At 33.5% G+C, this 17,173-nt stretch overlaps 1 protein-coding gene across 2 annotated transcripts; it reads left to right on the forward strand.

Moving 5' to 3' along the window:
* The first annotated feature begins 5,142 nt into the window (after positions 1–5,142).
* LOC18427461 (triacylglycerol lipase OBL1) lies at positions 5,143–15,621 on the forward strand. 2 transcript variants are annotated; one of them, XM_020663172.2, is made up of 5 exons: positions 5,143–5,495; positions 7,082–7,311; positions 9,449–9,482; positions 12,434–13,062; positions 15,180–15,621. In XM_020663172.2, exons 1-5 carry the CDS (start codon positions 5,189–5,191, stop codon positions 15,507–15,509), a joined length of 1,530 nt encoding a protein of 509 aa, XP_020518831.1. In that variant the 5' UTR covers positions 5,143–5,188; the 3' UTR covers positions 15,510–15,621. The 2 variants fall into 2 exon arrangements, with proteins under 2 accessions (XP_020518831.1, XP_088710740.1); XM_088854614.1 differs by having other exon boundaries at positions 7,082–7,302.
* The last annotated feature ends 1,552 nt before the right edge of the window (positions 15,622–17,173 follow it).

Consider the following 17,173-nt stretch of genomic DNA (forward strand, 5'->3'; position numbering starts at 1 on the left):
ACCACTTATGCAGTTAATTATCTCGTGATGCTTCATTTCCCATGGTTCAGTGGCCCTGGGCCACCCCTCTAGATAACTGGTCCGGGTTTGTAGAAGGGTGGTTCGGATTAACGATACAGCTTAGTAAACTGGTGAATAATATATTTTTTTTAAAAAATAAAGAATAAAATTGACAAATATTAAAAAATAAAATGAGACTGGTTTTCTTACATAATTGGCTAGAAAACCAGCTAGAACCCACTGGTTCCTGATATTCAGCGAAATCTAAATCGGCCTGACTAGTTCCAATATGGATCATAGGTTTTTAAAACCTTGGATGAACCCAATACTTTCTCTTACTTTTATTTTTTTTTGAAAATATTTAATGGACCAAAAACCCTCAAATCATGTCTATAGCACAACCAAATCTGGGTTGTCAGATCGGCCCAGATTCAATCTAAGCCGTAGGCATTTACTGTAGCAATACGCGTATGAGCGTATAGGAATGAATGCTATCAACCCACGGGCTGACTGCTACAGTGTCAGTCAATGGCCCAGATTAAATCTTGGCGGATCTGGCGGTCAGGACCTTATTTCGTATTTTAATTTTAATTTTTTTTCTATAAATCCAAATCACTTGAAAATTTAGGTGTACATTCTACTCATCAAAGGCGCCTAATAAAAACAAATAAAAAAAATTCATACAATATAAATTGACCAAAATACTTTCAAAATGTTTCAGGGGTATTTTGGCTAATTTATATTTTTTGAATTATTATTGTTAATATTTTTATTAGATTCTACTATTTTTTAAGAATATACCCTCAAAATTTCAAATAATTTGAATTTGTATAAAAAAAAACTTAAAGTTCAAATACGAAATGAAGTCGTGACTATTGGATTAGATCCAGATTCAATCTGTGTCGTTGGCTGACAGGATATTTTATATATATATACACACACACACACACGAATGTATACTATGAGTCTATTTATCTTTATTGTAAGGAGATCACAATTACTGCTATCCATTAGATGCTTTATTGGATGGCTTGGGGTGTGATACAAAATTCAAAATTTCGTATTTGAACTTTAACTCTAATCCTTACAAACACCCGATGTGAAATCCACTTACCAGTGATTGTGGCTTCTATGTATTATCTATAAGAGAGAGAGAGGGGGAAAAGGGAGAGGGAGAGAGAGTATGTACCCACCCAACCATCTCCAAACATAGGATTAATGAGAGAGAAATATGAACCAAGGATGCAAGCATGTAACCCCCTTCACTTTTTATATCGACAACTGGAAATTTATGAAAAATATACGTAAGAGATTAATTATTGGATGAGGTTTCTATAAGGCCTAGGCTTTAAGAAAACAAAATAAAGCCTCACCTCAAATCGTCATCGGGAAAATACTTTCCACTATGAAAATCTTTATGATGGTTCTAAAATTAATTTTCAACACCGACAATAAAATTTGAAACTAAAAAAATGACACAGATCTAGCAGATATGTGAACATTTGTTTTTAAAGCAAAATGGATGGTCTAGATAACTTTTTTATAATATACACTATTTTTAGAGCTTGAAATTGTAATTTTTGAAAAAAGTTTATATAGAGCCAAGGCTCTAAAACATCAAAGTAGAGCCCACTTCAAAAATTTAACTAGAAGAGATTGTTTTGATGCCCAAATATCTCCAAATTGATCATCTTGATATCGAGATGTATAAATATGAGAGTAAAAAAAAAAGATTTCAAGTTTTGAAAATAGTAATGCATTTTTTGGACAATCAATTTTCAAGTTTTCATATAAATGCTTGATCTATACTATTTTTGAAGCTTTAAATTTTATAATTAAAGATGAAAATATATTGTAAGGCTATCACAAATATTTCCAGCATTGAAACCACATTTCTCGACACTATTTGAAGGTGCACTTTACTTTGATTGTTTAGAGTCTCGGCTCTAATGTCCAAGTCGAGATGAGCGATGTAAAGGTTTTTCAATGCTTGACTTGCAATTTTCGTGAGTTATGAGGTAAGGATTTACTTATTTTGATAGTGTTGCAACCCTATCAAACCATTTTTCATAATGATTGAACATTCAATCCATATCTTTTGCTTCGTTTTCAAAATACCCATCAAGATGCACATGACCATGTGTTGAAATGGTTGAAAATGAGTGATCTGTTGAATTGTTGAAAAGTTAGGTATATTCTTGAAATAATTTCTTCCTATTCGTATCGATAATGTCATGTCTTCCTAACTTGATAATTTTTGGAAGCATAATGCATCATTTCTGGATGTTGTGATATCATTTTTTGGAAGCATAATGCATTATTTCTCGATGTTGTCATAAGCATGTCTTCGAGCATGTAAATTCAAAACTTGAATTAAAGACTGTCATGCACAAGCCTTGAAGTGTATTTTTGGATACTCATCGTCTTTATTGATTTTATTGGTTTAAGTACTAATTATATTTTTGAGCTTTTTACGTACGGACACATTTTGTGTCTTTTTATTATCATTTGGTGTTATTTTTTTAAAAAACTACGAAGAACACACATTCCTTCGTGGCATTGTTGTTACTAAATTTCTCTATTATTCAACAATAATGATACGGATAGGTAATAAACCCCACACACTCCTTAAATGCTTCGCGGTTAAATTAAAGAGGGAGACTTACCTGATGAAATTTAGTATAAGTTTACTCCCTTGGTAGAAAAACTACTTGGGAGGGTTTTTTTTAATTTAAAATTTTAGACCCACCTAATTATCACTAGATGATTATTTTCAAATGTTAAATTTTGAGTTTTCTAACACTTAGATTTTACCTTTTAAAAATTGAACAGTCTTCGTTCAATCTTGAGATATTATTTTTTCAAGTGTATAGAGGGTTCGATTAGAAAATTTTCATTGAGACTAATCTATGGGTTAAAAAGTTTCTATCCTTAAAAAATTGGGTTCCTTAAATCAATCCTAGGTGTGGTGGTTTTGCCTGAGGGAGTAAATGAACAATATATTCCTGAAGGACTATAAATTTCTTTGGTAAATTAAAAAAAAGCACCCTGGAACTGTCACCCTCTTTGTCTTTAGCGATCTCTTCTTTTTAGATGGCCCCCTTTGATTGCCCGTTCTTTCTTTTAAAGACCCATGTGCAGCCTGATCAAAAGATATTATTCTGTTCATTTACTCCCTCAAATAAAACTACATAATTTAAAAAAACCCTTGAATAAAAAAACTTTTCTAATTACACCCTCTTCACAATTGAAAAAAATAATTTGTCTCAAGATTGAATAGAGACCATTCAATATTTAGAGGGTCAGATCCAAGTATTAGAAAACACAAATATCAAAATTTAATTTTTGAAAGTAATTATCTAAAAATTATTAAATGCTTCCCAAAATTTTAAATTAAAAAAAATCCTCCCAAATAGGATTTTTTACCAAGGGAGTAAACTTATACCATACTCCCCCAAAAGTACATCCCCATCTTTATCACCAGTGTTGTTATTGCAAGACACGAAGACAACTTTAGAGACAAAAAAAAGGTGTTAGTGGGGATACATAAAATAGTAATAAAAAGATACAAAAGGTGTCCATAAATAAATAAATAAATAAAACTTTATATTTTTTCATCTCCTTTAGTCCTTTATAACCTTGGCTCCCTGTTTAATTGTACGTATGGCAAGTAACCTCGGCGAATTATGATCTCATTCTTTCTCTTCTTCAACCGCAGCCCAATTTGGACTTCCAGTGAAACCCAATAGCCAAGATAAAGGAAAAGAAAAAAAAAAATCTAATATTTCTTCCTATTCCTAAGTAAAGTTGGGTATCTTTTTTTTCATATATTGACCTAACCCTAATTTGAAAAGAGAAGAAAAGAAAATCTTCCTATTTCCACGTATCATTGGGTATATTTCTGTATTGATTGCCATAAATGAGTGATAAGACAAGAAGAGATAGAATTCGAAATGAATCCATTCGAGAGAATTTAGATGTGATACCACTAAGCGATAAAATGAGAGAAAGTAGACTTAGGTGGGCTGGCGCCGACCAAGTACAACACCTTTTAGGAGGTACGAGTTAGTTCAAATGAAATGACTTAAAAAAGTAAGTGGTATGCCTTAAAGGACGTGGTTGAAATTAGTTCGGAAAGATATGAGACTTACAGGTTTACAGAGACTATGGCCTTTAATAGAACAGAATGGTGGACCATAATTCATGCAGATGACCTTAGTTAATTGAAAAAAACACTATGAAAATGATGATGATTTCTTTTATGTATTTTGATAATTTTTTTTTAAAATCCATTTAAATTCCATGGAGTTACTAGTGGCTTCGAAATACGCCTTTTAAAACATCACATCAAAAGCTTAAAAGGCAATGATTTCATACAACGGTTGTATCATAGTATAGTACAACCACACATCTAGAAAATCATGTTTGTGGCATTTGTATGATCCAAAGTTTTGCACACGCACTTTCTTCATCTTAATACTCAATCCCAAAAAAAAAGTTTGATTTGAATTCTAGATGTGGTCAAAATGAGTGCCTTCCAACAACGAATCTAAACCATTCATTTGGTGAATTTCAAGATCTTAGCCTTTACAAATTCAAAATCTTTTTTTTTTTTTTTTTTAACATTGTTCATCTAATAATAATAGAGTCATCTAAAAAAAATTGAAAAGAATAAATACTTATAAGGCCTTAATCTAAGCATTTATCAAAATTGACAGCTTTTGTTAATTGAGCTAAAAAATTATTTTTGAAGTTACGTTATCAAATTTTCCTTTTTTGTGATTGTTTATTAGAATGAAAAAAATGTATATTTTAAAATTTGAATCAAACAAATAGCCCTTACATGATTTTTTGAAAATTATATATTCTCATACCATCATTGCATGAAATCACTGCCCAAACTCAAAAAAAAAAGGGTGAATTAGGACAGTAAAATGCAAATAAAACGTTAATCACATGGTCCTTTTCTTTTGTTTCTTATGGAGTATATTAGGGTTAAATGGGACCCACTACATCAAAAGTAAAAGTTAATAAGTCTTTTCTTGAAGAAAAGTAAAAAGTCAATGAGTCTCTTTAAAAAAAAAAAAAATCTAAAAAAAACCAATTTTGGCTATATAAGCAGCTTCAATGGAGGAATTCAGCATCCCCATTGGCTTTCTCTCTTATCAATCAGCTTTCTTTCTCATCAATGGCAGCTGCAAAGCCCATTCCTTCTCTCATTTATCACCCAGAAAGAATAGGGTTTTTGGAGCTAGTCCTCCTCCTCTTCTCTAGATCTAATGCAAACCTAAGCTTTGTTGATCCTGAGTATGAATGGCTCTTCAAAGATGAAAGTGGTGACAATACATTCTTAGTTATTCTCGCTCTAATATTGAGAAAAATCCTTGCTTTTATCAGTCAACCCTTGAAGATCTTTGGTGGTGCCATTGAGTATGGGCTTAATCTTTTGTCCATTAATGGTGGTATCCTAGGCTTGATCACAAACATAATTGAAGGTTTCATCACCACTTCTTAACCATTTATTCTCTTGGATTGTCTTCTCCTTGTCATGAAACTTGCTTGTATGGTTGAGATTGATTATCCTTTCTCTCTCACACGCCCACAACATGCACAAACTCCCACAAGCACGTGCGCACACACACACATACACACGCACAACCGCGCACACAATCTCTCTCTCTCCCTAACACACACACACATGTACACACACACAAAAACTACCTCCCTACACAAACTACACACACTCACAAGCGCGCACACACATCTATACAGTCTCTCACATCCACATACAGTCTCTCTCTCAAGCACACACACGCGCACACACAAAAACTATCTCCCTACACAAACTGCACACACACAGAGGCACACACACTCACAAGCGCGCGTGCACACACAGTCTCTCTTTCTCTCGAGTACACACCCAGGCACACACAAAAATGATCTCCCTACAAAAACTACACACACATGCGCGCACACAGATCACACACACACTCTCTTATACAATAATTGCACACATATACTATTTCACACAGGTAGTACACATGCTTTCTCTTTCTAATAGACACTGCACTCTCTCTCTCTCTCTCTATCATATTGCAGGAAATACAGTAGACATGGATAAGCACTCTTTTTCTCACAAATTCTCTCTCTCTCTCTCTCTCTCTCTCTCTCTCTTATATAATCACGGTCACACACAAAAACACGGATACTCTCTCACACACATAATACACGCGCTTTCTCTTCTCTCTTTCTCTCTCATATTGCTGGAACCACAGTACGCACTTAACAAACACTCTGTTCTTCTCACAAATTCATTTATTCACGAGTAATTTATGTAAGGACCAAAAAATAGAAAAATATGGGTTTTGGACAAAAATTACACTGTAAGTCTTGTCAACCTTTATTTTTTTTTTCTCTTGGTTCCGTGCATGCCATCTTTGGACCTATTTTTAATTATTTGTTTTTTAGTTCTTTCATTAGTAGGGCTCATCTGGTTCTGTCTAACGAGCAGTCGAGGTCCCAATCCTCCGACCGCTCTTTTCGTCAAAAAATCGGGAACATAGAGCGGTTCGAGAATGGGGACTTTATACCGATTTAGAGCTTTAGGGCTCAGAGCTCAACTCTAGAGTAGTCGCCAGACCGCTCTTTTTTTCAGCAAAAAACAAACAAAGAATTGTCCATGATTAGGGACCTCAGACTGCTTGAGAACTAAGGGTTAGAGCTCAGATCTAAAGCAGTGAATTGATTCAGGCTCAGAGCTCATTTCTAGAGAAATCGGAGATCTCCATCCCCACACAGTTCTGGAACCGAGCCCTGTTAACAAAAAAAATTAAAAATAAAAAGTGGTCCACCTTCAAACCAAGAGACAATTTTAGAGAAAAAAAAAAACAAACAAGTTGACCTACTTTCTTTATAATTTTCGCTCAAAATTAACCCACCCATTTCATTTGTTACCCGTATGTGAATTACTCTTTATTCATTCTCTCTCTCTAAAGACAGCATACCTAAATAAACACTTTTTATCACAAAATGTCTCTCTCTCTCTCTCTGTCTCTAAACTGAACTGTGTGTGATACTGTAGGAAAGACAGTATTGCCGGTTCCTGAATCGGGTGATTATCGGTCGATCATTTCTCTTGTTGACGGAAGGGAGGAATTGTACAAAGACTCTCTCTACTCTCCCCTCCCTTCCCTTGAAGGAAACGATGCCATTTTCAGCGAGAGACGTCTCGTGGATCTTTGCATGAAGGCTTCAAAGGTCGCCTACGAAAACAAAAACTACATCCAACGAGTCGTCATCAACGTGTGGAACGTAACACTCGTTTCTCCATCTCTCTCTCTCTCTCTCTACAAAGATAGCTATTGCATCACCCCACCTCTCTCTCTCTCTCTCTCTCCCAAAAAATAGATTTTGCATTAGACAAGAATACGAACGTCATATATCCGTATATAGGATTTGGATCTGAATCCGGACTAGTGTTCGTAAAACCGATCGATCTAACTAGTAATCGCCCGGTTAGATCGGAACTGTCGGTTCCGGTTTTCGGCAGTTTTGATGACCAACCGATATTTTGAGCTTTAGATACAATACTACTTCAAATTTATAGCAGATATGTTAGAATGTTAGCGTTGACGGTTAAATTGCATGTGAACTTGAAACAAATCTTTTTGAATTCAAAATCATTTCGTAGTTGATTCAAAAAAATTTCGAATTCATTTCGTTGTTGACTCAAAAAATTTACTGCCCACAGGAGTTGAACTTGAAACAAGTATTTTGTTGTTGATTCAAAAAAATTTACTGCCCACGGGAATCCAACTTGAAACTAATCTTTTGTCATTGATTCAAAAAATTTACTGCCTACATAAATTAAACTTAAAACAAGTCTTTTTTTTTATTAGACCCACTAACCAATACACCATTTATTAATTGGTTGACAAAAAGAAGGGCCTATATTATATATAACTTAAGTTTTTCTTCATTTTTTTTTAAAAAAAAGAGTTGGTCAAATCGATTTTTTAAACACTATTTTAATATTCTTTAAACTTAAAACAAGTCTTTTTTTTTATTAGACCCACTAACCAATACACCATTTATTAATTGGTTGACAAAAAGAAGGGCCTATATTATATATAACTTAAGTTTTTCTTCATTTTTTTTTAAAAAAAAGAGTTGGTCAAATCGATTTTTTAAACACTATTTTAATATTCTTTACATTATGGTAAAGAATAAAATTTTTTTTGGTCAATGATACTTTTAGATTTTCCCATCTTTTTCATAAAATTTTAAAAATACCCCTAAGTACAAATCGATTCGTTAAAATCCATTTTTTTCATTAATTTTCAACTTCATTTGAGTGTGTTTTGTTTTAATAATATTCTTTATATGCTTTTCATATTTTAATAGATTTTTTTTTTTGTATTTTTTTTATTTTTTAACACTTTTTTTTATCTTACGGGACTTGCCCGGTTAGAGCGGTTGAATCGGCCGGTTTACCGGTTAGGCCGGTTAAATCGCTTCCCGACCCATGTCGTGTTAACCGTTCCGGTTCGATTTTGCTAACACTGATCCGAACCCAATCAAATCTAAGAAGTATTTATATTTATAAAATAATATATAATAAAAAATACTATTATATATATATATATATATATATATATATATATAATATTTTAATAACTGGGTTGGATCCTAATCAGATCTACTTGTACTCAGATTCAATCTAAATTACTATTTGGACCCAGATCCTCATTTTGGAAAGGAGTTGAGTCATGGTGGTAGTCCTAGGTCACCACATTATTGTTTTCATTCTAACTTACACCACTCTATTAGCACCTTCAAAAAGCTAAAGGGTGCGGTTTGTATAGAGCCTAAACGATCGAATTAGAGCCTACCTTCAAATAGTATCGAGAAATGTGGTTTCAATATTGGAAATCTTATTGATAGCCTTAAAATATATTTTCATATTTATTTATAAACTTTAAAGCTTTAAAAATAGTATAGATCGCCATATCTATGCAAACTTGAAAATCTTGAAAATTAACTGTCTAAAAATGCGTCACAAAATACACAATTTCCAAAACTTGCGTTCCATTTTTTTTCTCATGTCCATGCATCTTGATGATCAATTTGAAGATATTCTAGGCATCAAAACAACCTCTTCTAGTGATATTTTTGAGGTAGGCTCAAATTTGATTAGAGCCTCGGCTCTACATAAACTTTTTCTCATAAAATATTTAAAAAAAATGGGTAGATGCGTGTCCTCCCTAGTGAATTACATAGAAAAAGAAACGAAAAAAAAAGGGTGTCTCTCTCACTATCATTCCACATAAACTATTTAAAAAAAATGGGTAGATGCGTGTCCTCCCTAGTGAATTACCTAAAAAAAGAAACGCAAAAAAAAAGGGTGTCTCTCTCAGTATCAGTTAATAGTGTTTTTTGTGGAATGCAGATGCACCTGGTCGGGGCTTTTGACTTCTGGAATGGTAAGAAAGAGATAGAGATGACATTCTTTTCTCTCTTCACGACACAATAAAATATATGGTAAAGGTTTTTATAAGGATGCAATCTTATAATGTAGAACTACGGATGCACCTCAAAAATCCATCGAAAAAGATAGTTTTAATGTTGAAAAACCTTTTGATGGATCATCTCGACATCAATATGTATAACCATGAAAAATAAAAAGATTTTAAATCACAGAAATAAATTTTATACTTAGATATAAAAATAGATTTTGAAATAATTCTAAGCAAATTTTACGTCAAAATTACATACTATGATAAAATTTGAATTTGCACCTTACCTATACAGCTACGGATGCATCTATAAGCCAACTGCACCCAATATATATATATATATATATATATATGAAAAAAGTCTTTCCATAAGTTTTGTCCTCATTTATAATAGGAAAAATTACTAAAACCCCGTTTGGCTCAGCTTTTCAACATCCTTCCCCAACAACTTTAAAAAAATTAAAAAACCATCAAAAATGTTTTCGTTTGCAACTAACCCCAACGACCCCATGTGACCTATGTTACAACACCCGTTTTTCTTTCTCTCTTTTTTTTTTTTTTTTTGTTTGTGGCGGGCTAAAAAATGAATCCGTATTGGTCCGGCAAAATAAATGTGCCAGACGGAGGCAAAAAAATGTATCGTACCGGTCTGGCACATTGATTTAATAGTGCCGCTCTGGCAACCAGACCGAAAAATGAGTATGATTCGAAACAAAAAATATGTTGGACCGGTCCGATACATTGATTTCATAGTGCCGGTTCGTCAGTGTTTCATTCCGAACCGGCACTATGAAAATATGGGTATAAAGCATAGATGGGAAAAGTTTATATACTTTCCCTACAGCATAGAAGATCTATGCTTCCCCTACCATCCAGCCGTCCAATTTTGATCAAGAGATCCACTCACTGTTGGATCTTAGATCCGATGTCTCAAAGTATTTTATTTTTAGTTTTTTTTTAAAAAATTTGTATGAATGTAAAATTTGGTACGTGCCATCTTGTCATTGGGGCGCACCTATAAAAAATATTAAAAATAATTTTTTGATAACATATAATGGCCAAAATACATCTTGAAAATTTCATACGTATTTTGGTTATTTTATTTTATTGAAAATATTTTTTTAATATTTTTAGCTAGTGCGAGTTTAACAGAGGATTGGACGTTCAAAATTTGGTGTCAAAATCGTTTATAAAAAAAATTAAAAATAAAAATAGTGTAGAGACGTGACATTGTTAATTAATTGATGTTTTTTTTTTTTAATTGAAAGAGAGAAATTTTTTAAGTTATTAACTATTAGAGAATTTACGGGGAACCAAATACCGGATAAGTGGGTTTTTTATGTTTAAACGAAAAGTAGTTGGACAACATTTTAAGTTTTTTTTTTTTTTATTCCAGGAATTTCTTCCGAGATCTCCTTTCTGCCTGCAACCCTCTCTCCCACTCTCTCTTTGATATTTTCTCTCTCTAACTCAGGAACCCCTCGCTTGCATACCGGGAAATCTCTTCCTTCTCGCTCTTAAGTCCCCTTCGTTCTTTCTCTCTCTAGGGTTTAGATTTTGCTGCAAGTTATTTGTTGTGGTCAATTGGGGGTTAGATACCAACGGATAATTCAGAGGATTAGGTTTAGGGTTTCAAGGTGGTTTCATAAAGAACGTTCGGCGGGCACATTAACCATCTTTCGAAACCTTTGCTTTTCTCTCTCCTTCCTCTCTCTATAAGGTAAAACCAGAAAGCAAGAATATTATCTTCCAAATGATAAAAAAGAACTATGGAAAAATCAAAAGCCAACAAGGTTTTTCCTTCTCACTCTAGGGGCGCGTTTGTTTTTTTGAAAGATATATTATGGAAAGTTGAATGTTTTTAAATCTTTTGGAAAGTTAAATGTTAGGTTCTGGAAGGTTTAAATAAGTTATGAGTACTGTGTTTGATAACCTACTCGTATGTTAAAAAAGTCCTAGGTATTGTGTTTGATAACATATGCATATTAACAATATAAATATAAATATATAACATAATAAAATCTATAAAATATATTTTATTAATGTATATTTATATCATATATAGCATATAATATAATAATTATTAAAATATAATAGAAGATATTTATATATTATATGTAATATATAGTATAATATAAGATATTATGTATATAATATTTATATTTTTATAAATATAAATATTAATAACATATAAATATTTTAATATATTTTAGAATATTTATATCCTCTAGTATCCAACCCCCAATTGACCACAACAAATAAATTGGAGCAAAATCTAGACCCTAGAGAGAGAGAACGCAGGGGACTTAAATAATGAACAACAAGAGATTCCCCATTCTGCAAGCGAGGGGTTCCTGAGTTAGGGGGACAATATATTGAAGAGAGAGAATGTTGCAAGCATAAGGGATGTGTCGGAAAAAATTCTTTTATTTAAAAAAAAAAAAAAAAAACCCTTAAAAGAGTTGTCTCGTAATTTGAACACCGGACATCTGCTTTTCGTTTAAATGCAAAAAATTTGAACACCGGACATCTGCTTTTCGTTTAAATGCAAAAAACTTACTTAGCTCGTGTTTGATTTACCAAAGAAGAGGGGTAATTTGGAAAAAAAAAAATCGAGACCGGAATGTTTTACCCGTACGTTAAAACACAAAGAAGGTAGATAACAAATGAAAGACACAACTTGACGTGATTAAAAGCTGTCGTTCTAACTCAAGAATCAACTGAGTTGGACCCGATTGGGAGCCAAAACCCGAGAATCTCTCGATTCACCAGCTTTTTCTCTCTCATTTCCTTTGTTAAATCTCCTGCGATGTGATTCGGACTTGGTCCGAGTCACACTGGTTCCTCGAGGCTTAGGCAAGTCCTAGCTCGAGTCGAGTCGACTTTTGAAACACTTCTAACTCCATCTTATTTTGCAGCTTTTCAGAAGGAAAAGAACACCCAGGCCTTCATGTTTTGTGACAAGGCAAAAGACATAGAGGCCATTGTTGTGGCCTTTAGAGGGACTGAGGCTTTCAGTGCTAAGGATTGGGACACAGATTTGGACCTCTCCTATATACAGCTCGGTTCACTGGGCCGCGCCCATGTCGGCTTCCTGAAGGGCCTGGGTCTCACCGACGAAAACGATTACGTGAAAGGATTGCCCATAGATGATGAGAGAATAGATAAAGCACTGAACCCTTTTGCCTATTACACCATTAGAGAGAAGCTTAGGACGCTTCTTAAAGAGAACCCTAAAGCAAAGTTTGTGGTCACAGGGCACAGTTTGGGTGGTGCACTTGCAGTGCTCATGACCACAATATTGCTATTGCATAAGGAGGATGAAATCATGGAGAGATGTTTGGGTGTTTTCACTTTTGGGCAACCAAGAGTTGGGGATGAAGATTTGAGTGAGTTCATGGACAAGAAGCTGAATGAGCCAACAAAGAGGTATTATAGGGTTGTTTATAGGTATGATTTGGTCCCAAGGGTGCCATTTAGTGAACTCATCTCCAACTTCCAACACTCAGGAGAGTGCCTATATTACAGGAATTGGTACAACGGAAAAGTAGGTTTCTTTATCTTTTTCTTGTCTTTCCCTTATTTTATTTTTTATTTTATTTTTATTTTTTTTTTTCTTTTTCGAGTATGGATGGGAATGGAACCCGGAGCCGACCTGGCACCCGAGAGGTAGATCCGATCGAAGTCTGGGTATGGGTCCAGAAATTGGACCCAATGGGTCGGCTCCGGATCCAAATCTTGGAGTGAGTGAGAGAGGGCATGTTTTTTTCTATTTTTCTCTCATTTTGGAGGGAGTGAGAGAGGGAGGGTACTAAAATTTATGCAATTCACAAGATTTTGATTCTATTTCTATCTTCCTCTGTATTTATCTGCATACAGAGAGAGAAAGAGAGAGAGAGAGAGAGATCCATCTTTGTGATTATTTAAATCATCAAACAAACGCAGGAAAGACGGGGACTAATATCTTAAACTAGACAGAATCAGGTCGATTATTGATTCGATTAAGGCGAATCAGCCCTATTAACCTCTTATAGTGATCCAGATGGGCAATTTGTGAACTGGATTGGTGATTCTTAAAACCCCTATTTTAATTAATAAAACAAGTAAAATTACTGTCACTTAGAAGTAGGGGAGGGAATCGGTCTGGTCCGGCCAAACCCGGACCCGGACCCACGGCCGAAAAATTGATATGGGACCCAGATCCAGATCTTGTTGGAAATGTGGTTTATCAAACTCTTTTATTCCGGGAGTTTATTTTTCAATAATAGTACAAAAGCTATATTGTATAGTATATATGAAATCCATACGGTTGACATGAAGCAATGCCATATACTAAGATCCATTTTGGAGCCTTTATAAGATGTTGTACTGGAGTAAAAACCCAATATCATTGGACGGAAAACTCAATGATGTGTTTAGATTTTTTGTAAGAATTGTTTTTCTATATTATAAATGTACAAAATTATTTAATTTTTAAATATCTTTTATCAAACGGTAGGAATGTTTGGATGACATCCTATTATGTGAGTCATTATTGCACTAATGGCAGATTTAACACATTGTATAGAATTAATAGTTTGGTGACAACTTGTTAATCCTAAGTAGCTGCACTTAAGGGAATTAAGGTAAGAGTTATACTTGTATCTCAACTCCTATAGACCATGAATGTGAGAGTTACAAACTAAATGATTTTCTATAAAGAGAGATTAACTCTCAAGTAAAGATAAGAAAAGAGAATGATGAAAATGAGACATCCACGGTGAATGTGATTCACCAGAGAAGATTCTCAAGGTAGCCTGTCACCAGATGGCTTGGTTTATGGGTTTTGATATGAAATCTTAAGTCTTTCGTTGTGATTTAAGGATAGATTCAAGTAAGTTGTTTATCAATTTTATTTATTTGTTTGTTGATTTTTTATTGAGACTAACAGCTCTGGACCCGAAAAAATGATAATGGACTCAGATCCGGACCCAACCCAAAAATTAAAGGGAAAAGTTTATATAGAGCAGAAGCTCTAAACAATCTAATTTGAGCCTATCTCAAGAATTTCACTAGAAGAAATTGTTTTGATGTTCAAATATCTTCAAATTGATCTTCTCGACATCAAGCATGGACACGAAAAAAAAATAGGTTCAAGTTTTAAAAATAGTGTATTTTGTAATGCATTTTTTGACTGTCAATTTTCAAGGTTTTCAAGTTTTCATAGATCTGTCAATATACACTATTTTTGAAGCTTTAAATTGTATAAATAAATATAAAAATATATTTTAAGGCTATCACAAAGAGTTCCAATATTGAAACCACATTTTTCGATACTATTTGATGGTAGGCTCTAATTTGATTGTTTAGAGCCTAGGCTCTATACAAACCGCACTCAAAATTAAAATATCCATGTGTTTAATTATATTTAAATATATTTTATATATTTGAATCCAAAAAATATTATCGAATCAAGACCCAAATAGTATTCGGGTCTAAGATTTGAATCCAGATCCAATCTACCAGGTCCAATTTTTTGACAAATACCCAAACCCAGATTGGGTCTACCCCATGGGTCCCGGGTTGGGTCCTGGTCCATTGCCACCCATACTGAGTAGAACAGGAAAATAAGAATGTTTTGTCTCTATATCTCATTAACAACCCGTTTTTGTTTGTGTGGAGCAGATAATGGATAAAATGCCCAATGCAAACTACTTTTCCTTGAAATACTTGGTGTCTCACTATTTCAATGCATGGCTGGATTTCTTTTGGAGCTTTGTACTATGGCACTTTGAAGGCGAGGACTACAAAGAAGGCATTGCATCCACAGTCTTTAGAGCGTTTGGGTTCCTTATACCAGGAATTGCATCTCATAGTCCTAGGGACTATGTTAACTATGCCAGGTTGGCTAAGCGAAAGAAGTGGCAGTTATTGGACTATTTTACCCCTGCTTCTTCAATTGAGGGGACCAAGTTAAGTGAGGAGGTCAAAAGCATGGTTGATTATGTTTTTTAGAATATTTGGGTGCAAATTCAGGGTTTAGTTGAAAGCTGTCATTGTAAGGGTAAAGTTGGTATTTGAAGTTTTTAGTGTGGGGTGAAATAAAGCTTTTGAATAATTTTAGAGATATGTGAGAGCTTGGTAATTGATCTTTAAGGGAAAAGGTTTTTATATTTCCTCTAATATATATTTTCCTATTTATCCAGTTGTCCAATTTAGATCAAGTCAGCCACTGATCGTTTGATTTAAGATTCGATGTCTCAGAGTATTTTATTTTATTTTATTTTTTGCTACAACTTATATGAATATGAAATTTGGTACGTGCCATTATCTCAATGGAGCGCAACAAAAATAAATATTAAAATAATAATATCTATAAAATACGATAACCAAAATACCTCTAAAACTTTCATAGGCATTTCAGTTATTTATTTTATTAGAAATACTTGTTTTATATTTTTAACGGGTGTGACTTTAAGAGAGGAGTAGATGCCCAAAATTTGATGTCAAAATATTTTAAAAAATGATTTGGGCCATCTCAGCAGTCCATTCCGAATGGATGGTTGGATACGGGGAAGTATAAAAGTTTTATACAATAGAAGAAATATGGAAAACCTCCAAGTCAATTAATCCAATGGTTTATGTGCATGTGTATGATTCAAGTGATTGTTTGTCTAATTCATGTATCAGTGTTGGTTCTTGTATGTTGTTTTAGAGGGTTTGAGGACTTTAGGTTTTAAATTATAGAATACTCACTTCTGCCATATCTAAGGAGGGGTAGCTAAAAACTAACTCAGACATGGTGATCTTTGAAAATTTGAAATGGATGGTCCAAAAAAAGGGTCAGTTTTAAAGTTTAACTTTATGGAGAACATAACACTTTTGTATTTACTTTGGTTATGTACTCTTCGTATCGAATTTTATTATATATGGTACTCTTACTGAACAATATTTTTTGTAAAAACTAACTTCAACATGACTCGGAACTAAGAATATCGAAGTAATAGGTATTTTGGGAAAACATAGATGTGAAACTGGTGAAGAGACATGTAAACAGATTAATGTCGACAAAACAAAAAGGACTTTGATTTATAAATGGAAAAAGTTTATATACAGCCGAGGCTCTAAACAAACAAATTAGAGTCCACCTAAAAAATTTCACTAGAAGAGGTTGTTTTGATGTTCAAATATTCTCAACTTGATCTTCTCGACATCAAGATGCATGGACATGAGAAAAAGATGGATTTCAAGTTTTGAAAATATTGCACATCTTGAAATGCATTTTTTGATGGTCAATTTTCAAGTTTTTTAAGTTTTTATAGATCAGCTCGATCTACAATATTTTTTTAAGATTTAAATTTATAATTAAAGTTAATAATATATTATAAGACAATCACAAATATTTCCAATATTGAAACCATTTTTCTCCACACTAATTGAAAGTGGGCTCTAATTTGATTATTTAGAGCCTCGTCCCTATTCAAACCGCACTCTTTATAAATATATGAACTCCATATAATTTTTTACCAAGATATGTGATCTTCACGTTCCTCCCTTATTAACATATTCTCACTCTATCCAAAAGAGACCTTCCTTGATGTCTCAATATCCTCCATGACCTCACCAATCTTTGCTCCATAAACTTTTTCATTCTTTGCCCTGTGATGGAGAAATACAAA

The sequence above is a fragment of the Amborella trichopoda genome, chromosome 12 (assembly GCF_054954075.1).
Source record: "Amborella trichopoda isolate Santa Cruz 75 chromosome 12, AtrichopodaSantaCruz75HAP2 v2.0, whole genome shotgun sequence".
Taxonomy (NCBI): Eukaryota; Viridiplantae; Streptophyta; class Magnoliopsida; order Amborellales; family Amborellaceae; genus Amborella; species Amborella trichopoda.

What these genes read in the sequence shown, in the direction of transcription:
- LOC18427461 (XM_020663172.2), top strand. Translation starts at nt 5,189, where the DNA reads ATGGCAGCTGCAAAGCCCATTCCTTCTCTCATTTATCACCCAGAAAGA. An exon ending in GATCACAAACATAATTGAAG is followed by an intron (nt 5,496 to 7,081) that starts GTTTCATCACCA and finishes GTGATACTGTAG; the next exon opens with GAAAGACAGTATTGCCGGTT. An exon ending in GGCTTTTGACTTCTGGAATG is followed by an intron (nt 9,483 to 12,433) that starts GTAAGAAAGAGA and finishes CTTATTTTGCAG; the next exon opens with CTTTTCAGAAGGAAAAGAAC.